The following is a 26715-nucleotide window of genomic DNA, read 5'->3' on the forward strand; positions in this document are numbered from 1 at the left end:
AAATATATATAGTTTAGAGGAGAGAAGGGAAAGAGGTGACATGATAGAAACCTTCAAATATATGAAGGAAATTAATAAAAGTAGAAGCTGAAAGCATTTTCCACAAAAAAACAAATGCCAAAACAAGGGGTCACAATCTAAAGTTAGAGGGTAGTAGATTTAGAAGAACTGTGAGGATGCATTTTTTTTTACAGAAAGGGTGGTGGATTCATGGAATGAACTTCCATTTGAGGTGGTAAACACAAAGACTGTAAAGGAATTAAAAAATGCCTGGGACATGCATAAGGCTATCCTAAGAAACAAGTAAACATGCAATATGGTTAGACTTGATGGGCCTTTTTGGTTTTTATCTACCATAAAAATATATGTTTCTATGTTGTGGACTCATGCTTTTTTTGTTCACCTAAGTGATTGCTTAGAGAAGTGGACACACTCATTTACATCTTCCGGTAAATCCATATCTCGCCACATTTGCAGGATGCTTTAAGGGATGTCGGAATTAAAAAGCTTGTGGACAGAGGCCTGACAGCATTTTTTGGGCAGGGCAAAGGAGAGGGGCGGAGTTTCACACAGAGGGTAAGGGATTTTGGGGGCGGGCATGTCAGGGATAGGCTCTGGGTGAGGTGAGTAACTGGGGCTGGGTCAGTCCCTTTAAACTGGGACACAGAGGGGCTGTGGGCAGGAAGTAGGTCACACCTTGCAACCTGTGACAATCCCACAGTAAACAGGATGCTTGGGAGATATGGTAATTGGCCACAATTAAAAGAGATACTCAATTTTAAAGTAGTTTTGCAAATGATTAATATAGTGGCAGGTGAAATTATTTTAGCATATGATTTTTAATGTTGCTAATATATACAGTACTATGTAGACGCAAAAAAAAGACTGATATCTCTTTAAAGGGACAGTAAACAAGGTGTTGTTGTTTGAAAAGGTAGATAATCCCTTTATTACCCATTCCCCAATTTTGCATAACCAACACAGCTATGCCTCTGCAGACTGCCCCCTTATTTCTGTTCTTTTGAAAGATTTGCATTTTTAGCCAATCAGTGCTGACTCCTAGGAGCTCCACGTGCCTGAACTCAATGTTATCTATATGAAACACAGTGAAAAACTGTCAAAATGCTTTCAAATTAGCACACGAACCTCCTAGATTTAGCTTTCAACTAAGAATACCAAATGAACAAAGCAAAATTGGTAATAAAAGTAAATTGGAAAGTTGTTTAAAATTACATGCCATATTTAAATCATGAAAGATTTTTTTTTTTACTTTACTGTCCCTTTAACAATATATCTGACAAAGTTTGAGGTTCTCAAGAAATGCATCAAATATTGAATACAATGGAACATTCTACTGATTATATGATTACAATGAACCTCTGTTCTCAGTAACCCTATAGAGATACTTTTTTCATTATTCAGAAGAGATGCTATGAGACTTCCTCTTGCAGCTCCGCATCTGGAGCTCCATTTCTTGAAAAATTCAACCTATAATGCCCAGGGTAAACATAATACAATACACCAATAAAATAGCAACCTCGCAAGCATGTTTCAGATCCAAATCAAGTGTGTACTGTTTGTTGTATCTTATGCACATGTATTTTGAAATGAGTAGGCCAGCTCCATTTAACTTCAACACAAAGTAATGATCTTCACACCTGTTTTAACTGTTCTTGATCTACATTTGTGTTACCTTTATTGCTATTATGTACATGTACTATTAAAGGGCCACTGTAAGTAAATATTTTCTATGCCTGTTACTAACTAACTACCCCAAATACGCTTTTTATCAATAGCATTTCATTAACATATCTCTACCGTATATCAGAAATCTTGTCTGCAAATTTAATTGTTTTCCAAACCCACTCCGTGGGTATCCTTTGCTCTGTACCAATCCGTTTACAATACCTAGGTTTCAAAATGGCGCTTTAAACACAAAGTTATTGGTTTAAGTATTTTGAACACACAGTGCTGAAAATAGTGGGCAGGATAACGTGACATCATTGGCGAATAAAAGATATAACTTTTAGAACGTTATGAAACTTCGTTTTGGAGAAAATATAGGTCAGTAGGTTTTAATTAATGTTTATTAACTTTAATATGTTAGTTGTTTAGCTTACAAATTATAACAGAAAGTAATCCTTTAAGGAACCAGAATACTGAAATATCTTGTAATAAAAAAAAAAGAAATGCTGATGCAAAACAACTGTTTTTAATTGAGTAAATTGATAATTAAAGGAATAGAAAAGCTAAAAATGTTCTTTTGTGATTCAGACAGAGCATACCATTAAGCTTCCACTTTACTTCTATCATCAAATTTGCTTCATTCCCATGATATTTTGGGCTGAAGAGATACCTAGGTAGCTGTCTGGAGCACTGTATTGCAGAAAATAGGGCTGCCATATAGTGCTCTTGCAAATGGATAACATTCTTGCAAAACTGCTGCCATATAGTGCTCTAGAAATGGGCCGGCTCCTAAGCGTCTCTGATTTTCAACAAAAGATACCAAGAGAAAGAAGAAAACTTCATAACTGAAGTAAATTAGGACGTTATTGAAAATCGCAAGCTGTATCTGAATCATGATAGAAAATTCTGAGTTTCATATCCCTTTAATCTACTTATATGAAACACATGTACATTTTTTTTTGCTGTAATATGAAATCATATTTTTCCCTCTGAAAAGCACAAGACAATAAATGCAACATAAATATTTCATTTTCTTAATAATAATAAATTAAAAATACAAATGTGAAATGAGTCAGTAGTGTACAAATTGGAGCCACTGTCTATCATGCCCTTGATAAAAGTTTAAATTTGTTGTAATAAAGAAGATGTTTTACTGATAATGCTGCCTGATTGCATGTCATTAAAGTGAAGGTCCATTTTGATGAATTAGTGCCCGTTTTTTAATAAACCTATTAAAAACAAGGGCACTTTAATTCATCAAAATTGACATTTCACTGTTTTCTTCAAAAACTTACCTTTTAATCCTGGCAGCCGCTCCAGCACTTCCTCTGCCCGTCGCAAGCCGTCTTCGCGGGTCAAAAATGACGAATCCTGCTTCCTCCAATCACAGCATTGCATCAGGCCAAGATTCCCCCAGGGGGGGAAAGCTATGATTGGAGAAAGCCTGATTTGTCATTTCTGACGTCTGCAGAGGCTTCTGACGGCTGGGGGAATCACAGGAGCAGCATTCAGGATTAAAAGGTACGTTTTTGAAGAAAACAGTGAAATGTCAATTTTGATGAATTAAAGTGCCCTTGTTTTTAATAGGTTTATTAAAAACCGGGCAATAATTAATCAAAATGGACCCTCACTTTAAAGGGAAAAGTTACTTAAAGGGACAGTACACTATAAAATTGTTTTTACAGGGAGTGCAGAATTATTAGGCAAGTTGTATTTTTGAGGATTAATTTTATTATTGAACAACAACCATGTTCTCAATGAACCCAAAAAACTCATTAATATCAAAGCTGAATATTTTTGGAAGTAGTTTTTAGTTTGTTTTTAGTTTTAGCTATTTTAGGGGGATATCTGTGTGTGCAGGTGACTATTACTGTGCATAATTATTAGGTAACTTAACAAAAAACAAATATATACCCATTTCAATTATTTATTTTTACCAGTGAAACCAATATAACATCTCAACATTCACAAATATACATTTCTGACATTCAAAAACAAAACAAAAACAAATCAGTGACCAATATAGCCACCTTTCTTTGCAAGGACACTCAAAAGCCTGCCATCCATGGATTCTGTCAGTGTTTTGATCTGTTCACCATCAACATTGCGTGCAGCAGCAACCACAGCCTCCCAGACACTGTTCAGAGAGGTGTACTGTTTTCCCTCCTTGTAAATCTCACATTTGATGATGGACCACAGGTTCTCAATGGGGTTCAGATCAGGTGAACAAGGAGGCCATGTCATTAGATTTTCTTCTTTTATACCCTTTCTTGCCAGCCACGCTGTGGAGTACTTGGACGCGTGTGATGGAGCATTGTCCTGCATGAAAATCATGTTTTTCTTGAAGGATGCAGACTTCTTCCTGTACCACTGCTTGAAGAAGGTGTCTTCCAGAAACTGGCAGTAGGACTGGGAGTTGAGCTTGACTCCATCCTCAACCCGAAAAGGCCCCACAAGCTCATCTTTGATGATACCAGCCCAAACCAGTACTCCACCTCCACCTTGCTGGCGTCTGAGTCGGACTGGAGCTCTCTGCCCTTTACCAATCCAGCCACGGGCCCATCCATCTGGCCCATCAAGACTCACTCTCATTTCATCAGTCCATAAAACCTTAGAAAAATCAGTCTTGAGATATTTCTTGGCCCAGTCTTGACGTTTCAGCTTGTGTGTCTTGTTCAGTGGTGGTCGTCTTTCAGCCTTTCTTACCTTGGCCATGTCTCTGAGTATTGCACACCTTGTGCTTTTGGGCACTCCAGTGATGTTGCAGCTCTGAAATATAGCCAAACTGGTGGCAAGTGGCATCTTGGCAGCTGCACGCTTGACTTTTCTCAGTTCATGGGCAGTTATTTTGCGCCTTGGTTTTTCCACACGCTTCTTGCGACCCTGTTGACTATTTTGAATGAAACGCTTGATTGTTCGATGATCACGCTTCAGAAGCTTTGCAATTTTAAGAGTGCTGCATCCCTCTGCAAGATATCTCACTATTTTTGACTTTTCTGAGCCTGTCAAGTCCTTCTTTTGACCCATTTTGCCAAAGGAAAGGAAGTTGCCTAATAATTATGCACACCTGATATAGGGTGTTGATGTCATTAGACCACACCCCTTCTCATTACAGAGATGCACATCACCTAATATGCTTAATTGGTAGTAGGCTTTCGAGCCTATACAGCTTGGAGTAAGACAACATGCATAAAGAGGATGATGTGGTCAAAATACTAATTTGCCTAATAATTCTGCACTCCCTGTATATTAATGTATTTTCAGGTGCAGAGTATAAAATGTATGAGCAATTGCATTTCAGGTTTATTTGTGTATATGAAATAGCTAGTTTTGTGCATTTAAACCACAGCATATTACAATCGGTTGAGCTTCAGGTAATATCCAATCTCATTATGTTATCACTTTGTGTACACAGACATTCTTTCTTATCTTATATTTGTCTGGAAAACTAAAGCTCAAAACATAAAGAGAACAATAGAAAATTATAATTTTAGTACTTAACTATCCTGCACCCCACTGTGAGTGTAATTTCTTCTGCTGACTGTGTTTACTTAGGCTATTCAATAGCTGAGACTCCAGTATCAAAACGTTCAGTATAGGTTGGAATACCACAAGCTAAATTAGCTATTTCAAAGGCCAAAATAGTGGTAAAGGAGCTACTTGTAAACAATTTAATACACCCCAGAAGGTAAAAAGGATAATTGGGAACAGTTTAAATGGGAGAAAGTATGTGTTTTGGTTCTAAGCCATGTTAACAATTGCAATCATACTATTTGTACCTACTGAGGATATTGGGGAAACCAAATCAACCTTCTCATCTATTTTTTTTATCACTAAGCAATTAAAGGGACATAAAACTAATTGTATGTTGGGGGTTGGCAGCTAAAATATAGAATTGCACCATACTTGGCAATATAACCTGTGTGCTTATTTAACCTTGTAAACTTGCACATTTGCATGTTGTGGTTCTTGAAGCCTAGATAGGAAGTTGACCAAAACATGCAATGAGTATTTGACTGTGTGAAAGCAAATTCACAAATTAGTTAATTATGCCAGAGATAATCACATGATGGTGTGTAAAAAGCACATTACAATAATATGCTGTTTGTTTTTTTTTTTCATTGCCCAGAAATACTAGTAACTATAATGCAAAAAAAATGTAGACTGTGATATACATTTTGGTTGTATCTAACTTTATAGCTAATCAACCACTTAATGACCAAGGACGTGCCAGGCACGTCCTACAAAAAACGGTTGTTAAGGACCAAAGATGTGCCTGGCATGTCCTCAGGGGTTTCAAGTGCTGGAAGCGATTGTGATCGCTTTCAGCCGCTTTCAGGGTATTGCAGTGATGCCTCGATATTGAGGCATCCTGCAATACCCTTTTTTAAGCAACCGATTCAGAGAGGGCCCCTCTTTGGCCCTCTCTGCATCGGCCAGCGATGGTGCCGATCGTTGGTGGTGTGGGAGGGATAGCAGGGTGGCGGCCCATCGCTGGATGATTTTCGGTGAGCAGGGAAGAGAGATCCGGGAGCGCGCGCGAGGGGGCAGGAGCGGGTGGGACCGCTACACAATGAAACATTTTTAGTGAAATGGAAGGAGGGGGGGGGGGGATAAGTGTTGGGAAAGGGATATGGGAGGGGGTACAGTATTGAGAGGGGGTAGCTACACTACAGAAAAAATTGTGATTTGTATTTTATTTTTATGAAAAAAAAAGCCTAAAATTTAGCAAACTTGGTAGACTGTGGTGAATAGGTAGAGGGGGGAGGGTTAGAGAGCTGTTTGGGGGCAGGATCAGCGTGGTTAGGGGGTAAGGGGGGATCCTACACTGCAGACTATATATATATATATTTATATAAACTTTAGATGGGGGTGACAATTGTGGGGTGGGGGAGGGAAGAGAGCTGTTTGAGAGGGGTCAGGGAGGGATCAGGGGGTGGGATGTGTCAGGTGGGAGGCTGAGCTCTACACTAAAGCTAAAATTAACCATACAAGCTGCCTAATTAACCCCTTCACTGCTGGACATAATACGAGTGTATACGACATAATACGAGTGTATTAAAACCAATGCCAAAGTCATATATGTCTGCTATTTCTGAACAACGGGGATCCCAGAGAAGCATTTACAACCATTTGTGCCATAATTGCACAAGCTGTTTGTAAATATTTTCAGTGAGATCCTAAAGTTTGTGAAAAAGTTAACGATTTTGTTTTATTTGATCACATTGGGCGGTGAAATGGTGGCATGGAATATACCAAAATGGGACATGATCAATACTTTGGGTTGTCTACTAAAAAAAAATATGTACATGTGAAGGGTTATTCAGGGATTCCTAACAGATATCAGTGTTACAATGTAACTATCGCTAATTTTGAAAAAAGAAAAATGGTTTGGAAATAGCAATGTGCTACTTGTACTTAATGCCCTATAACTTGCAAAAAAAGCAAAGAACATGTAAACATTGGGTATTTCTAAACTCAGGACAAAATTTTGAAACTATTTTGCATGGGTGTTTTTTGTTGGTTGTAGATGTGTAACATATTTTAGGGGTTAAAGTTAGAAAAAGTGTGTTTCTTTCAATTTTTCATCATATTATAGTATCTTTAGAAAGTCCATTTAATGGCGAGAAAAACAGTATATAATATGTGTGGGTACAGTAAATGAGTAAGAGGAAAATTACAGCTAAACACAAACACCGCAAAAAAGTAAAAACAGCCCTGGTCCTTAATGGTAGTTGAAAAATGGTCTGGTCACTAAGGGGTTAACAACCATAAACTAACAATACATAATAACTATCAACTGATACAATAAATATCAACTACAAAGGATATTTTTAATATATCACTTAATTTAAATGGACATGAAACACAATTTTTTTGTTTCATGATTTAGAAAGAGCATGCAATTTGAAACAACTTTCCAATTTACTTCTTTTAACTAATTTGCTCAATTCTCTTGATATCCTTTGTTGAAAAGCATATCTAGATAGGTTCAGTAGCTGCTGATTGGTGGCTGAACAGATGCCTCATGTGATTGGCTCATTCATCTGCATTGTTATTTCTTCAAAAATGGATACCTAAAGAAATTCGATAATAGAAGTAAATTAGAATGTTGTTTAAAATTGTATTCTTTATGTGAATCACAAAAGAAAAATTTGGGGTTTCATGTTCCTTTAAGACCTTTCATTTGCATTTAACAGCTTATTTTCTTCCACAAATAGCTGCTCCGTAAGCCAGTAAACATTAATACTGCAGTATACGTTCTGCAAAGCACACAATTGCAAAAAATAAGAAAAAATGAGTAAACAGCTTTATCTTAAAGTTTGTTCACATTAAACTAACGCAGATCCCTTTTATGCATGATGGGTTTTAATTTGCTTTTCAATCCCTTTAATTTGTACTAGGAAATATTTTATCAATGTTTTGTTACTTTATTTACAACAGATATTTTTTTTTTACCTTATTGAAATCTTCAGATGTTGCTCTCATCTCTTTCCAAGTCTTGTTTAGTAGCTGGATGCAGATGCAGAAGAACTCCTCAAAGGATCGATCATGCGTGAAAAACATTGGGTGAAAATCGTTACAGGTTTCACTGGCTAAAACAAGAAACAAAATAAAATCAATCAGATAAAAATAGCTTAATATAGTTGTCAAATACAATTTAAGAAAAAAACAATGCTTTGGTGTAATGTACTTAAAAATAACTGCAATTCTTAGATTATGATGCCAGATTATGATCACCGTAGCCCAATAGAACTGATGGTTAAGCAGAAATTGATGTTCTAAAAACAGATTAAACTGCAATATGTTAGACAGAGGTCACTGAAGCAACTAAAAAAAAAAAAAAAAGGCAAAGTGAAGGATGTGACGGGAGAAAATATTTCTATAGTGTATTATCCTATATATATATACAGGGAGTGCAGAATTATTAGGCAAGTTGTATTTTTGAGGATTAATTTTATTATTGAACAACAACCATGTTCTCAATGAACCCAAAAAACTCATTAATATCAAAGCTGAATAGCTTTGGAAGTAGTTTTTAGTTTGTTTTTAGTTATAGCTATTTTAGGGGGATATCTGTGTGTGTGCAGGTGACTATTACTGTGCATAATTATTAGGCAACTTAATAAAAAACAAATATATACCCATTTCAATTATTTATTTTTACCAGTGAAACCAATATAACATCTCAACATTCACTAATATACATTGCTGACATTCAAAAACAAAACAAAAACAAATCAGTGACCAATATAGCCACCTTTCTTTGCAAGGACACTCAAAAGCCTGCCATCCATGGATTCTGTCAGTGTTTTGATCTGTTCACCATCAACATTGCGTGCAGCAGCAACCACAGCCTCCCAGACACTGCTCAGAGAGGTGTACTGTTTTCCCTCCTTGTAAATCTCACATTTGATGATGGACCACAGGTTCTCAATGGGGTTCAGATCAGGTGAACAAGGAGGCCATGTCATTAGATTTTCTTCTTTTATACCCTTTCTTGCCAGCCACGCTGTGGAGTACTTGGACGCGTGTGATGGAGCATTGTCCTGCATGAAAATCATGTTTTTCTTGAAGGATGCAGACTTCTTCCTGTACCACTGCTTGAAGAAGGTGTCTTCCAGAAACTGGCAGTAGGACTGGGAGTTGAGCTTGACTCCATCCTCAACCCGAAAAGGCCCCACAAGCTCATCTTTGATGATACCAGCCCAAACCAGTACTCCACCTCCACCTTGCTGGCGTCTGAGTCGGACTGGAGCTCTCTGCCCTTTACCAATCCAGCCACGGGCCAATCCATCTGGCCCATCAAGACTCACTCTCATTTCATCAGTCCATAAAACCTTAGAAAAATCAGTCTTGAGATATTTCTTGGCCCAGTCTTGACGTTTCAGCTTGTGTGTCTTGTTCAGTGGTGGTCGTCTTTTAGCCTTTCTTACCTTGGCCATGTCTCTGAGTATTGCACACCTTGTGCTTTTGGGCACTCCAGTGATGTTGCAGCTCTGAAATATGGCCAAACTGGTGGCAAGTGGCATCTTGGCAGCTGCACGCTTGACTTTTCTCAGTTCATGGGCAGTTATTTTGCGTCTTGGTTTTTACACATGCTTCTTGCGACCCTGTTGACTATTTTGAATGAAACGCTTGATTGTTCGATGATCACGCTTCAGAAGCTTTGCAATTTTAAGAGTACTGCATCCCTCTGCAAGATATCTCACTATTTTTGACTTTTCTGAGCCTGTCAAGTCCTTCTTTTGACCCATTTTGCCAAAGGAAAGGAAGTTGCCTAATAATTATGCACACCTGATATAGGGTGTTGATGTCATTAGACCACACCCCTTCTCATTACAGAGATGCACATCACCTAATATGCTTAATTGGTAGTAGGCTTTCGAGCCTATACAGCTTGGAGTAAGAAAACATGCATAAAGAGGATGATGTGGTCAAAATACTCATTTGCCTAATAATTCTGCACTCCCTGTATATATATATATATATATATATAGATATATATATAGATATATAGATAGATAGTATACATCACCAGTTAAGTACTACAATTCAAATGTTTTGCAAACAAAATACATGGTAAAAACATTTACCACTGTAAATTTTTCGGAATATTTGCAGTTTTGCAGGCCAGGGACATACCACTTGAAATGTTTCTTGACTATGTTGATCTAATATCCTATGCTTTGGTCAATATAAATGAGATCCTGTACAGAACAAGTAATAAGCCTTATTTAAATACTACAGAATGCGTTCAGTCTATGTGGAAGTGGTAATCCCCCCCACACACACACAACACAACATTTTCTGAGGTAAGTTGCATGGCTATAAACTGCTGAAATAAAGTTTGTATTACATACCAAAAGTAAAAAGCATTGTAAGGATATAGTGTATTCTGATAATGCTGACCAACTTTATTTTTGGAAATAATTTACCAGCAATTAAGCACTAGATTGCAAAATAGAAGGTTTAAAGATACACTAAACCTAAAATTTTCATGATTCAGATAGAGCATGCGATTTTAAGCAACTTTCTAATTTACTCTTATCATTTTTTCTTCGTTCTCTTGATATCTTTATTTAAAAAGCAGGGACGTGATGCATAGGAGTCGGACCATTTTTGGTTGAGAACCTGGGTTATGCTTGCTTATTGGTGGGTAAATGTAAGCCTCCAATAAGCAAGCACTATCCATAGTGCTGTACCTAAAATGGGCTGGCTGCTAACATTTACATTCCTGCTTTTAAAATAAAGATAGCAAGAGAACAAAGAAAAATTGATAATAGGAGTAAATTAGAAAGTTGATTAAAATGTCATGCTCTATCTGAATCATGAAAAAAAATGGGTTCAGTGTCCCTTTAATAGCATTTAAAAATCTATCTCATAATGTGAAGGGTTTTGCAAATCAAAAGCAGTTCAGTAAATACACATATGGAGAAGGTTTTTCCTAACTCCTTTAATTAGGACCTTTTACCACCAGAGCTAAACAAGCTTGTGTCCCGTAGAGCGTATATCTATACCAGCAGCATACCTAAGTACATAGTATGCTCTTCCACCTCTCAAGGGGGAGTGGAACATGTACAGTTTTTAGGGCAAAAGCACACAAAATAAATAATGCATTGTTGTTGCAGCTTTTCCTTAAAGGGACTCGATACCTAAACGTTGAAGCGCTTGAAAGTGATGCAGCATGTCTGTAAAAAGCTGACTAGAAAATATAACAAACATCTCTATGTAAAAAAATGAAGAATTTAAGGACTTTAAAGGGACAGTATACACCAATTTTCATATAACTGCATGTAATAGACACTACTATAAAGAATAAGATGCACAGATACTGATATAAAAATCCAGTATAAAATGGTTTAAAAACTTACTTAGAAGCTCTCAGTTTAGCTCTGTTGAAAAGGCAGCTGGAAAGCCCACTGCAAGTGGGAAATAAGACACCCCCCCTCCCCCTTCTTTTGCATATGAAAAGACCCTTTACACAAACAGGAGCATGCTGGAGTAGGTATACATCAGTATTCTTCTAAAACTTTGGGGCTTGGATAGGAGACTGAAAATCAGAGCAATGTTATTAAAAAATAAGAAAAACTACATTAAAAAAAAAACAAAAAAAAACTTAATGGGCTATATATATATATATATATATATATATATATATATATATATATATATATATATATATATATATATATATAGATCATCTACAAAACATTTATGCAAAGAAAAAATGAGGGTATAATGTCCCTTTAAGCAGCCAATCAGGATGCTAGTCCTGGGACTAGGGATGGGCGAATGTGTTTATATTACATTTATACAACAGTTGTAGACTAGAAATACTATTTTGAGTTTGAATGTGACATTTAAATTAAAATATTACATTTATAAATCACAGTATTAGACTAGAAATACTATTTTGAATCGAATTTGAATGTAGCATTCAAATTCGAATATTACATTTATAAAACAAAGTTGTAGACTAGAAATACTATTTTGAATGTTACATTCGAATTCGAATGTTACATTTGAATGTCACATTCGAATATTACATTTCGAAATTGAATGTGATATAAAATACATAGCTAAACATTTTATTATTCAAACAAATATTTTCGAATGTTATTTAAAAAAAAAAAGAAAATTCGAAAATAGAATGTTAGAATGTTATATAAACATTCGATATTTGATTCAAATGAACGTATCAAAATTCGTTTAAAATTTTTAATTTTTAGAAGCATTCGCCCATCACTATCTGGGACTTACAAGGGAGCATGCGTTTTGCATGTGCGGGCATAGTCATGGTATTTCCCTCCTCAGTGTAAGGAAGGTTACTATGAAATTTCACGATAGTTCACTGAAATCTCATGAGATCACAGTAAAGCAAGGTGTGACATTAGCACAGATGAAACTGATTGGTTGTTTGTTTTTTGTTTCTTAAACATGAAGCTGAGAGTAGCTGAAGGATAATCATTCACAGTGCTATTGTGACCTGAATTTTTTTTTTTTAAGATAAAATATCTTCTTTTTTTACATAGAAATGTTCAGGTGATATTTTCATTCCAGCTTTTGACAGTTATGCTGCATAACTTTTAATTGATTTAGCATATGGGTATTATGTCCCTTTAAAGGGGACATAGTAGTTAGCTTTTTTTTTTTTTATTTCATAAAAAATATAGAATTTCAAAATGTATCTCAATTTAATTTATTTACAAAAATACTCCTATCCTTGTCCAGAATAAACCAGTGCATTTGTGACAGAGGAGTGTCCTTTTAGACCAGTAACGCAGAGGCAGTTGTTCTTTACAGTTAGTAAGGGTTAGTAGGAAGTACAAAAACAATGCTGCAGTCATTACTTTAAAAACAATTCAGGCAAAACAAACCTTTTTTATGTAAAATCTCTTTTGCATGCACAACAAATGAGTACTGGGTCCCTTTAATCATTTTATGAAGATACAAATCTTGACTTTACTGTCTCTTTAAACTATGCCTGCACTATTGGTCATCTATAATAATACAGTTAGCGCATCTCACTTTCGGATGAACCCTTGCCCAATGCACCATGCACTTTTCAATGTACCCATACATAATAGCAGCTGTCACCATTGCTGATAAGGTAATCTATATATATATCCTCCATTTAGGCTCTCTGAAACGCTTCAGAACTCATCATCTTTGTAGTCACCAAGCAGGACTCCAACACCATTTTCCAGTTTATCGAGCAAATGCAGAAATTCTAAATGACGATTTGGAACTACACTTAAAATCCCTGCACAGATAAGAGGTTTTATATATAAACGGAATTTAGCTTTAAGTTGTAATCTCTACAGAGCAGGAATCGGCTGTGTGAAAGCGTGTCAGAAATGAATAAACATAAGGCATATTAAAGGCCTGAAGGCAATAAGGTACAATCTGTTAGTCTTCCATGCAGCTCCAAAGAGATTTATTAGTGGAAACAGACAGTGCTCACATCACTCAGACACCTTAGGGTTTTTAAATCAGATCTATAAATAATCTTTAATTTCTTTCACCCTTGGCCACAACAAAACTAAGGGTTATGCTAATTCCCAATTAGATAGTGTGACCATTTTATTTCATAAAACCCAGAGTTAAAGCAATATTGCTATGCACAAATAAAATGATATTGTTGCCTCTAGAGTTCCTTAACGTGTGTTGAACTCATGCAATTATTATTTATTATAATTTATCTGAAAAGCGGCAACAGATTCTGCAACGCTATACACTTAGGTGCAGTATATAATGATATTATTTATAAGTGGCAGTAATAGACTAGATGATTTGGTAGAGGGCTCTGCTCTTCTCTTGAGTTACCATCTGTTGTAGATCAGCTTGCATTAAGGTGATTTACAGGGCAGCTGGGCTTGGGAGCGCACATGCTAAGAAAGGGGTTGCAAGGAGATTTGACAAAACGAGAGGATCTGGGGGTAGAAAAGGTTAGTGTACTTTGTATGCATAAGGGCTGGGCTGGGACCAAACACAGGCCCAGGCATTTTAAGGCTCAGCAGCTCAGTGCCCCCCAGTATTATTATTTAACCCTAACAAATTATAATGTACTAATTATATTTACAAAAACATTTAAAGGGACAGTCTACACGGGGGGACCGAGCTCAGAAGCCGAGTGGTCGCATATTACTTAAAGGGACATTATACACTCATTTTTTCTTTGCATAAATGTTTTGTAGATGATCTATTTATATAGCCCATAAAGTTTTATTTTTAAATAAATGTATAGTTTTGCTTATTTTTAAATAACATTGCTCTTATTTTCAGACTCCTAACCAAGCCCCAAAGTTTTATGTGAATACTGTCAGCTACCTTCTCCAGCTTGCTCCTGTTTGTGTAAAGGGTCTTTTCATATGCAAAAGAAGGGGGAGGGGGGAGTGTCTTATTTGCCACTTGCAGTGGGCTTTCCAGCTACCTTTTCAACAGAGCCAAACTGACAGCTTCTAAGTAAGTTTTTAAACGATTTTATACTGGATTTTTATATCAGTATCTGTGCATCTTATTCTTTATAGTAGTGTCTATTACATGCAGTTATATGAAAATGAGTGTATACTGTCCCTTTAAGCTCCGCTGAAATCTTGTATAAATTTGACTAATTGACCACCAGACTCAGGTCAAAACCACCATCAGTGATATATCTAACTCCTGAGAATACCGTTAACGGATTTTGACACCGGAAGGATACTCTGAGAAAGAGATAGTAGATATTCTCTGCGATGACTTCTATGTAGACAGTCTGGGAGTGGCCATCTTACCATCCACGTGGTGGCTCATCAGCATATTAGTGAACCTATAGATTACCCCACACACAGAGCTGGATCCTAATAATGGAGGTATGATCGACATACACTAATAGATAGACCTGCTATAGTTCAGGAGTAATTAGATACTTCCACGACGCCCAAGTGAACCAATACACCTTTCTAACTTGGAGAAACCAGAGGCAAAAAGTGCTAATTACCCGACTGCACTGGGAACACTGTGAGTTTGGCAGACAGACATGAAAGAGACTGCTAAGTGTTTATTTGAAGCAGATAGATACGATACAGCAGCCTCATCTCTCGAATCCTGTACCCAGGCAGCCGAGAACATTGACAGACAAGACTGGATGTCACCCTTTGTCACCAATTTGGGACAAGCGATTAGGGCTGGTGTGGGATAGTACACTAGACCCTATCTAGTGGTAAAATGTAATTTTCTCATACTACTCAGTTGCATGTTCAATTTTATAAGCAAGTTTTTTTTATTTTATTTATTTATATAAGTGCTGTTTTGTTGTGAGTTGAGTAATACTCCTATTGACTTCTGTGTGTTTTAATATAACTGCCAACTCTTATCACAAAATGGGATTCCAAGTGTATCCACAGATTTGTTTGTGAAGTATTTATTTGTGAAGTAGACCTCATTTGGCTTTCTTATTCAATATATGTCACAGTCTAAGTTGTAATACTGATAGAGAAACTTCTATTACCCTTTAGAATGACAGCCCCATGTCTATTTGTGGATAGACAACAGCTATCTAGCAATTTAATACACCTAAGTACCCCTTCTGTACTATTAAACTCCAGAACTATTACTTAACTGGTATTATTAGACAAAGCATGACCTACCATATACTACAGTATAAGCTGGAAAACTATTAATGAGGACCCTATTAGGTTCTATATTGACATCTTTGTGTTTTTGGGAAAAAAGCCACCCAAGTGTTTACAGATAACAGGTTAAACTGACCAAAAGTAGTGTCTACTTTTTAGCCCTATGCCTCATAGGGTCTAGCTATACAGGTAAATTATTTGAGCTTCTGCCCTATTGGCAAAGCATAAATTTATATTCCCAGTAACCTGACACCATTGAGTCCATTTTGATATACTTCATCGCACATATCCTCTACAAATGTGATAAACATGTATACTCATATACTTATCTACATAGGCAAATATATGTACGATGATTGTGGTTGACAAGTTCTGCTTTTTAAGTATATAACTTTATATGCGAAATGGTATGGTTATGGTACTCTATATGTGAGAAATTACTTATAAGTTAGTTGATCGGTACCAGTTATTTAGTACCTTAATACATCCCAGTATCCTTGCCCTACAAAGAATCCTATTTCTTTTTTAGTTTTACAATTCTGTCCCCCCTCACTTTGGTTCACTATGTAAACAAGGGAAAATGCATGCATCCCACAACTTACTCTCCCAAACTACTATGATAAATGAATATTCTATCACAGAAGCAAATACCTAAAAACTGTTTCCTGGATGACTAAACCATTTATTAATCTATAGTTCGCTTACTAGTCAATTCTCAAATCCAGAAAGTATATATTACTAGTTCTACCACATAGAAACATAGATATTGACGGCAGATAAGAGCCATAGGCCCAGCAAGTCTGCCCGACCTTACCTAACAGTATAAACTTATCTAGTTCGTAGGATAGCCTTCGAACTAGATACGTTTATACTGTTAGGTAAGGTTGGGCAGACTTGCTGGGCCTATGGCTCTTATCTGCCGTCAATATCTATGTTTCTATGTGGTAGAACTAGTAATATATACTTTCTCGATTTGAGAATTGACTAGTAAGCGAACTATAGATTAATAAATGGTTTAGTCATCCAGGAAACAGTTTTTAAGTATTTGCTTAAAAGTCTGCTTCTGTCTCTTTTAATTGATTCCCTATCCCGTTAAAAGTGACATTACTAACCCCACTTGCGTATATTCTTAACGACCATGGCCCAAGAGTGGCAGCTGTATTTTAGGGGAAACAGATTTAAATATAAAAAAATAAAAAAAGAGGTTTGATATTCAAGTTATGTTAACCATTTACAAATAGATGTTCTTATGTACAAGAGAGCTTACTCTTATTTTTTCATTATACTATATATGATATAAACGGTGACATTTTTTTAATTTTCAGCTATGTGAACATAAAAACTTCTGTATACAAGATGGAATTTATTGACAGTTGTGCAAAGATGCTGGCACATGCTCATGTTTAAGATTATATTATAATCCTGCCTGTGTGATGTGTATTTTATAACCTCAATAAAAATATAAATATTAAAAAAAAAGATAGATAATCCCTTTATTTCCCATTCCCCAGTTTGGCATAACCAACACAGTTATAATAATACAATGTGTACCTCTGTAATTACCTTGTATCTAAGCCTCTGCAGAATGACTCTTTATTTCAGTTATTTTGACAGACTTGCATTTTAACCAATAAGCTTGTCTAGGTTAAAGGGACAGTCTAGGCCAAAATAAACTTTTATGATTCAGATAGAGCATGTAATTTTAAACAATTTTCCAATTTACTTTTATCACCAATTTTGCTTTGTTCTCTTGGTATTCTTAGTTGAAAGCTTAACCTAGGAGGTTCATATGCTAATTTCTTAGACCTTGAAGCCCACCTCTTTCAGATTGCATTTTAACAGTTTTTCACCACTAGAGGGTGTTAGTTCACGTATTTCATATAGATAACACTGTGCTCGTGCACGAGAAGAGATCTGTGAGCAGGCACTGATTGGCTAGACTGCAAGTCTGTCAAAAGAACTGAAAAAAGGGGCAGTTTGCAGAGGCTTAGATACAAGATAATCACAGAGGTTAAAAGTATATTATTATAACTGTGTTGGTTATGCAAAACTGGGAAATGGGTAATAAAGGGATTATCTATCTTTTAAAACAATAAAAATTCTGGTGTAGACTGCCCCTTAAAGCTTTCAACTAAGAATACCAATAGAACACAGCAAAATGGTAAGTTGTTTAAACTTGCATGCTCTATCTAAATCATGAAAGTTTATTTTTGACTAGACTGTCCCTTCAAAGTTTTAAATACCCTTCTGTCATTGTATTTTATAATTGGTCGTTGGTAAATAGTAAAAAAAATAATGTAACAACAAAACAAAAAAAGTTACTGAAGTTCACAATTAAAGGACCAGTAAACACAGCAGATTTGCATAATCAACAAATGCAAGATAACAAGACAATACAATAACATTTACTCTGAATTTCAAATGAGTAGTACATTCTTTTCTAACACATTTCAAAGTTATGTATGTTTCCACTCCCCCTGTACCATGTGATAGCAATCAGCCAATCAAAAATGCATATACGTATCGTCTGAGTTCTTGCACATGCTCAGTAGGAGCAGGTGACTCAAAAAAAGTGTAAATATAAAAGACTGTGCACATTTTTTTTTAATTGAAGTAAATTGGAAAGTTGTTTAAAATGACATGCTGTATCTGAATCATTAAAATTTAATAAAATCTGAGTGTCCCTTTAAAGGCACACTGAACCCAAATTTTTTCTTTCGTGATTCAGATAGAGCATGCAATTTTAAACAACTTTCTAATTTACTCCTATTATCAATTTTTCTTCGTTCTCTTGCTTTCTTTATTTGAAAAAGAAGGCATCTAAGCTATTGTTTTGGTTCAGACCATGGAAAGCACTTGTTTATTGGTAGGTGAATTTACCCACCAATCAGCAAGAACAACACAGTGTGTTCACTAAAAATGGGCCGGCATCTAAACTTACATTCTTGCATTTCAAATAAAGACACCAAGAGAAAGAAAACAAATTGATAATAGGAGTAAATTAGAAAGTTGCTTAAAATTGCATGCTCTATCTGAATCACGATAGAAAAAATTTGTGTCCAGTGTCCCTTTAAGTAAAGAATAACTAACTACTTATTGCTCATCAGCCTGTGTACTCACATTTACTCAAAACAACAGGCACTTGAGCAGAGCAAATCTGGCCCTGACCTGGCTCACAGACACAGTAAGAAGCAGGACAGTACAGGACACAAATAATAATGCTGGAGGACTGGGCAGCGCTAAGGCCACAGGCCCCAGTCCGCAACTAGCTACAGCCCACTGGTCAAATGCCCTGAAGCAAGATTCACAACAATGGGACCAATCTGGAAGATTCCTGAAGACTGAAGTGTGAGGCGGTGCAAAGTAGGTCTTGGGTAGAGCAAAGAGGGCAGATATATAAGAAGGCGCAGAGTTATTGACTGCAACTGGAATATACCCAAATAGCGTAAGCTCTTATTGGGAAGCACAATACACTGAGCAGGACAAAGCAGCTAAGTCAATTAGGAGTAGCATACACATGTAGCCAGCAATCACCTGCCGTGTCCTGCTCAGGAACCGCAATATGTTCCTACTCATCAAGTGAGACATAAGCTACGCGTTTAACCCATTTGTGGGTATTAAACCAATAGAAGGTTACACTAGTGCAAACACAGCATGCTTTAAGGTCCTACGTTCAGCATGTCTAATAATTTGCAGACAAGGGTGATACCTGCATATAGTACATCTAACTTGCTAAAACAGATTGTGCAAGTACTCTTCCCTGAGCAAAATTCATACAACCTCTACCACTAATGGTCAAATTCTCAAAATTGTGCCACTTTTATTTTAGCCCTTTTGATGCACCTACAACAAAATAGTTTAACTCTTAACAGACTGAAAATTAAAAAGCAAGAGCACTTAAGAGTCACTCGAATAGTGGGGGTTCTAGAACGTAATACTTTGGGGCTAACAAATGTGGCGAATAAAACATATGGAGCCCTTCACAGGTCAACAGGGGTGCAACACATGCATTTGGAGGTGCATAGCACTCTGCAATAGAACCAGCACTGCACCCTAAGGTAAAGTTATGTGATTTAATTAATTACAGCATATATTTTTTTCGCATCACCAACCCTAGCTAAATATGTGTTTAACCCCCAAAACACATAGGTAAATTCCCGCTTCAAACTGTGCAGCTCTTGAACAAGACACGGCTGGTGATATCTTACTTCTTCACAGTGCACATTGCCCATTCAGTCTTTCAAGGTGAAATATATTAAAAACAAGTTATACACACATGAACACACACATGCAAAGCCCACTGTTGATTAGATTTTGTAGTTATATAAAAAGCTTACATAATCACAAATAATTATTACAGAATTGTGTATGATTATAGGAAACAAATACAATAGAAAATATGATTATCAAAACAAAACATCCTATAGAGATTGTTCTTTTACAATATCTGTAATGATACAAAAAAATGGGATTGCCAATAGTAACGGAAAGACTCCATACAGAGATAAATAGCAGTACTGTAAAATAAAGGGCTGATGTTTACCATGAATAGTTGATGTAAATCAATGGCACAGCTACAGCAAACTTGAAAACAAGCAATGGTTTGATATGGATTCTTTGATCCCATTTTTGTTATGTGTTTTGTTTTGGATAAAGATTACATTTTGGACAGATTATAATCAATTTGTAATTGGACTGATTGTAATTACTTAAATTATTGGGCTGTTCAATTGTGACTGGATCGCCTGTACTCAGGTAGGGGAAACCTTTTTTTACAGGTAAAAGAGCTGATTTATTTGGGGCAATGCCCCACAAAAGGCCCTTTTAAGGGCCATTAGTTTAGTGTAGGCTAGGTTTTTTTTTTTTTTTTGGGGGGGGGGGGCTTTTTTATTTTGATAGGGCTATTAGATTAGGAGTAATTTGTTTTTATTTTTGATAATGTGTGGTTTTATTTTTTGTAATTTAGTGGGGTTTTTTTGTAATTTAGAAACTTGTATTTTAATAATTTAATTTATTTTATTGTAATGTTAGTTTTTAGTGTAAGGCAGGTTAGGTTTTATTTTACAGGTAACTTTGTATTTGTTTTAGCTAGGTAGTTAGTAAATAGTTAATAACTATTTACTGACTAGTCTACCTAGTTAAAATAAATACAATTTACCTGTTGAATAAAAATAAAACTTAAGATAGCTACAATATAACTATTAGTTATATTGTAGCTAGCTTAGGTTTTATTTTACGGGTAAGTATTATTTAGGTAATAATTGTAAGGTTTATTTAGCTTTATTTTATTTATATTTAAATTAGGGGGTGTTAGGCTTAGGGTTAGGTTTAGGGGTTAATATATTTATGTAGAGTTAGTGATGTGGGAGGTCAGAGGTTTAGGGGTTAATAATTTAAGTATATTTTGTTGTGAGGGGCTTGCGGTTTAGTGGTTAATAGGTTTATTATATCGGCGGTGTGGGCGGACGGCAGATTAGGGGTTAATAATCTTTAAATAGTGTTTGCGATGCGGGAGGGTGGCGGTTTAGGGGTTAATAAGTTTAATATAGTGGTGACGATGTCGGGGAGCGGCTGAATAGGGGTTCATAATTTTTTTTTGTGGCGAGCGATGTCCAGAGGGGCAGATTAGGGGTTAATAAATTTATTATAGTGTTTACGATGTTGGAGGTTTAGGGGTTAATAGGTGTTAGTGTACTTTTTAACACTTTAGTTATGAGTTTTAAGCTACAGCTTTGTAACGTAAAACTCATAACTACTGACTTTAGATTGTGGTACAAATCTTGTTGGTTATAGGGTGTGCCGCTCACTTTTTGGCCTTAATACCAGCGCTATGGAAGTTCCATTGAAAAATAACTTTTTAAGTGCGGTACTGACATTGTGTAACAGCCAAAAAGGTGTGCGGTACACCTATACCTACAAGACTTGTAATAGCGGCTTTGGGGAAAAGCAGCATTATGAAGCATAACGATGCTTTTCACTCATAACGCCAAACTCGTAATCTAGCTGATTGTTACGTATAGGAGCAGGGGGCATGATGCTTAGAAGCCTGTATCTCAGGCATCTAAGCAGCTACAGACCCCCAAGACCCATCGTTGGAAAGGTAATCGCCTAACTTTTCTTGTGGACCTGAAGAAAAAAAAAAAAACTTAAAAAAAGCTTAGCACCCAGGTGGGAAAGTGCTTAGCACTCAAAGGGTTAAGGAGATGCAGGTGGATAGTGACAAGGAGAGTCAAGAAGTGTCCTTTGTAGGGTCTGTTGTTGAACAGTCTGGTTCAGACGAAGATTGGCGGGTTACCATTACTGTAAAGGGAGCCAAGGTTGCCTTCAAGATTGACTGGGGAGCAGACATCACTGTTATGTCCCTTGCAGCATTCATAAAACTGCCACGACAGCCTCAGCTGGCGGAAGTTACAACGAAAGTTCATAGTCCTGGTGGCCGTATCGATTGTGCGAGTACAAGCAGAGGAAATTCATCATGTGGGTACATGTAATTAGAGGTCAGTGTGTTAACAACCTATTGAGCAGGAAAGCAGCCTGTGGTTTGGGCATTGTCGCCAGAGTGAATGAGATATCGGAAGACACGTTTGGTGAATTGGGCCTACTGAATTGCAACCCAGTCCGAATATCACTTAAAAGTGATGCAGTCCCATACAGCATTCCCACTCCTCGTAGCATTGCGTTCCCGCTCATGCCTCAAGTGGAGAAGAAACTTCTGCGCATGAAGAATGTTAGTTATTGAAGAGGTTGTGTAAGCAACTGACTGATGTGTCCCCATTACACGGGAAGGTACGCATTTGCGAAGACTTGAAAAGGCTGAATGAGGCGGTGAAGAGAGAGACATGTGCTACCGACGCTTGAAGACATACAGTAGCTCCAAAACTGGCTGGGGAGAAGTTCTTCTCTACACTGGATGCTTCCAGTGGCTTCTGGAAGATACCTCTAGATCCAAAGTGCCAGAACCGGACTACCTTCGGTTTTGCTTCTGCAGACTCCCCTTCGGGATATCCTCTGCTTCGGAAATCTTTCGAAGAGAGCCAAGTTCCCTTCTAAGGGACCCACAAGGGCATGGCATTTGTCATGGACGACATTTTAGTGTATGGGTCTACATTGGAAGAACATGATCAGCGATTGAGCTGTGTGCTGCAGAACATTAGAGAGTCCGGACTGAAATTAAATAAAGAAAAATGCCATTTTAGAAAATCTGAGTTATGTTACTTTGGGCATACCATCAATGGAGATGGTATCAAGCTGGAAACTGATAAAATCCTTGCTATTGAACAGGTGAAAATTCCTTCTGATGTACACAAGCTGAGACAAATATTGGGCCTTGTGAATTATGTGGGCAGGATTCTTCCAGATTTATCCACAGTACTACACCCTATTACAGAGTTGTTGAAGAAAGATGTTGCCTGGGTCTGGGGTCATCCACAGGAAAAAGCTTTTGTACAGGTCATGTCTTTGCTGGTGTCTGCCCCAGTGTTGGGGTTCTACAACCCTTCTTAAAAGACTGTGGTTAGTGCTGATGTGAGCAGTTATGGGCTAGGCGCCGCCCTCTTAAAGCTGAATGAGAACAAACTACAGCCCATCGCCTACTGTTCCTGTAAACTGAAGGCTGCTGAATCGAAATATGCCCACATTTAGAAAGAGTGCCTGGCTGCAGTTTGGGCCTGTGAGTGCTTCCAGCGTTACCTAGAGGGTTTCGAGAAATTTAGTCTGGAGACTGACCATAAACCACTAGTCCCTTTAATCAACTCCTATGATATTGTCAAAACACCTCTAAGATGCCAGGGACTTCTGATGACGCTGCTCAGGTTCAACGTTCAGGCAGTGCATGTGCCGGGGAAACAACTGGTAGTGGCAGATACACTTTCCAGGCTCCCGCTGGCTGCTGCCGAAAAATCTTCACCGGAATCAGATGTAAAAGTGTATGTGGATTCAGTTCTGGCATCCAAATCCATTTAGTCAGGAAAGCTAGAGCAAATAAGAAAGGAGACACGCTTATATACAGACCTTCAAGAAGTTATTAAGTACATAAAAAAGGGTTGGCCTGGATGTCTTTAAGTTCTTACTAGTCAGAGAGGTCACAGCTCACGGAGCTGGATGGTTTAGTGCTGTTCCATGACCGCATTGTCATTCCTGTTAGCATGCGGCAGGAGATGTGAAGCAGGATTCCTGATGGCCACTTGGGCATAAAGTGCAGAGAAAGGGCAGCTACGGCTGTATGGTGGCCTGGGATCAATTCCGACATTGCAAGCCATGTGTCAAAATGTGCCTTTTGCCGGGAACGCCGGCCTACTCAGAAAAGGGAGCCCTTGATTTCTACCCCGCTGCCTGCAGGCCCATGGCAGAAAATAGCTGCAGAATTGTGCGAACTGCATGGGAAGAAGTACCTAGTCATGATTAACTACTATTCCAGGTATTTGGAGATTGCACCCTTGAATGAGATCACTAGTCAAGCCGTTATCACTCGTCTCAAGAGCTTGTTTGCCCGGTGAGGCATACCAATGGAGTAAGTGAGCAATAATGTAATGCAGTATGCCTCCATGGAGTTCAGTTCTTTCTGCAGTGAAAATGATTTTGTCCATTCTACGTCAAGTCCACATTACCCGCAGGCCAATGGAATGTCTGAAAGGGCAGTTCAAACAACAAAGTTCATTTTGAAGCAGTCTGAGCCGTACCTAGCTTTTATGGCCTATAGGGCGACTCCCAACCAAGCCACGGGTTTTAGCCCGGCACAGCTGATGCTAGGACATCAGATTCGCACCACATTACCCTCTGTGGGTGTCTTCCAGTCAACCAGCTCTGTTTCTCGGGACGAGGTCCTTAGGAGGGATGAGGAGGCGAAAAGGGGTTACCGATTCTTCTATGACAGAAAACACTCTGTGAGGCCCTTGCAGGAGCTGAATGTGGGCCAAAGTGTCAGAGTTAAACTGGATGGTGAGAAGAAATGGAAGACGCCTGCTACGGTAATTGGACGCTCTCCAGAACCAAGGTCTTATGTAGTCCTTACTGATAGAGGGACAGTCGCAATAGAAGACATCTTCAGCCAGAACCTGAGAGTTTGGGACTAGATGCCTTAAAGCCACAGCCGGTGGGATCCCCTGTTTTAAGAGGGGTGCCTTCCCCTTAGCAAGATCCCAATGGGGATACTTCTTTGCTTCCAGATGAGTCTCAATCACCTTCTACTGTATCAGAGGACAGTTCATGTAAAATGACGTCAAGTGGAAAAGTGACAAAACTTCCAGCCCGCTATCGGGATTAGCACTAGTTAGAGCAGTGACCAGAAGAATGTCCAAGTTAGTATTGTATTTCTTGTTGTTCAAATATATTCGCTTATAACTTATTTGTTGTACACTAAACAAAACTATTTTTGTATGCTTCTTGTATACCTTGTTATTTGTTGTACTCTAAAAAAAAATGCATGCTTTGTCCTTTGAAAAGGGGGGAAGATGTGATGAGAATGGGGAGTGTGACGTCACCGGAGAGGGGCGTGGCTTATAGCTGTTATACTCTGTGTCGCACTTTCTAAATTAGATGTGTTGTACAAGCTGTATACTTCTATGCTATTCAATAAAATAGCGTTGTACCTTCTATGCTGTGTCCTGCATCTCATGACACTTTATATTATATGTGTTTGCACATATTTACATTAGTAGATATTTTACACACATTTGTATAGAAAATATCTACATATAGTATATGAAGTAGAGAAAAAGTCAGAAATTGTGTAGATGACAGTGTGTAAACATCAAATTGCATTACAGCTCTTAGAACCAAATTAAGGTTCCAAGGAGTAGAAATTGGTTAAACCCCTGGTTTTATCCTGACTAAAGCTTGAAAAAAGCCATGAATGTTAGGAAGTTTAGCAAAATTTTTTCTATATAATTTTTTTTTCGATATAATTTTTTTTGCGATATAACCCAAAAAGTGCTGAAATCTGTCAGTTCAAAGAGATAGCAGATAAACCCTTGTCCAAGTCTTCCTGAAAAATTTGAAGAGCTCTAGTTTAATCCAAGCTATTACTCTTGGCATCAGAACAGTTGGAGAAAATATGACCAAGGAGCTGCTAGAACATCTGCAAACTCCCCATCTAGATACCTAGATCTTGCAAAATATCTTGGAAGTTTGTTATTCAAACGAAAAGCCATCAGGACTTTCTCTGATAGACCCCATTGATCTACAATCTGATTGAAAACCTCTAGGTGTAGAGACCATTCCCAAGGATGAAGGGATTGGAGACTAAGTTGATCATACCTGGGAAATTGTATAAAACAACAAACGGCTACTGGTATGAGATTTTGGCAAAGGTAAAAAAAATCCAAAACCCCCAAACAAAACAGGTAAGGAGCCATGAAATACCCTGAGCTCTTTGTAAAGATTCTGGGAGCGGTAGTCAGACCAAATAGTAGGGCAACAAACTGAATATGTTTGTCTTGGAAAACAAAACTTAGTGTCCTTCAAAACTATCATGGATATATATTGTCCTTGCTGAACAAGGGAAAGATAGTTTCTATTTTAAATGTAGTTAATCTGAGAAACTTGTTTTAATATCCTGAAGAGGCCTAAAAGTTCCCTCTTTTTTGGGAACAATAAGAAGGTTGAAACCTTTCTCAGAAATTTTCTATAAAGGGGTCGGATTTATCAAGCTGCGTCAGACAGGGGCGCACATACGTGCACCTGCCACCGCAGCACGCCTCTGGTGGCCTGAATTCCGCTGCCGGAATTCAGCATTGCACATAAGCACCATTTTGCACTTGTGCGCAATCCCAACCCCTACCCGCGCACAGCCAAACATGTGCAGGCAGGAGCTGTCAATCTCTCCGGTCTCATGACCGCTGCTTCATAAATACAGACTGCAGGTTCTCTTGTGAGAACCTGCAGCCGTAGATTGGCAAAGGGGTTGATAAATCGA

At 37.6% G+C, this 26715-nt stretch overlaps 1 protein-coding gene across 1 annotated transcript in view; it reads right to left on the bottom strand.

Annotated features, from left to right (window-relative positions):
* The window catches only part of ELMO1 (engulfment and cell motility 1), a 1021083-nt gene that overhangs the window by 358598 nt on the left and 635770 nt on the right, over positions 1–26715 (bottom strand). Inside the window, exon 17 of the mRNA XM_053714416.1 lies at positions 8146–8282. Coding sequence (XP_053570391.1) covers positions 8146–8282 — 137 coding nt within the window. The remainder of the gene's footprint in view (positions 1–8145; positions 8283–26715) is intronic.

This window comes from Bombina bombina, chromosome 5 (assembly GCF_027579735.1).
Source record: "Bombina bombina isolate aBomBom1 chromosome 5, aBomBom1.pri, whole genome shotgun sequence".
Classification (NCBI taxonomy): Eukaryota; Metazoa; Chordata; class Amphibia; order Anura; family Bombinatoridae; genus Bombina; species Bombina bombina.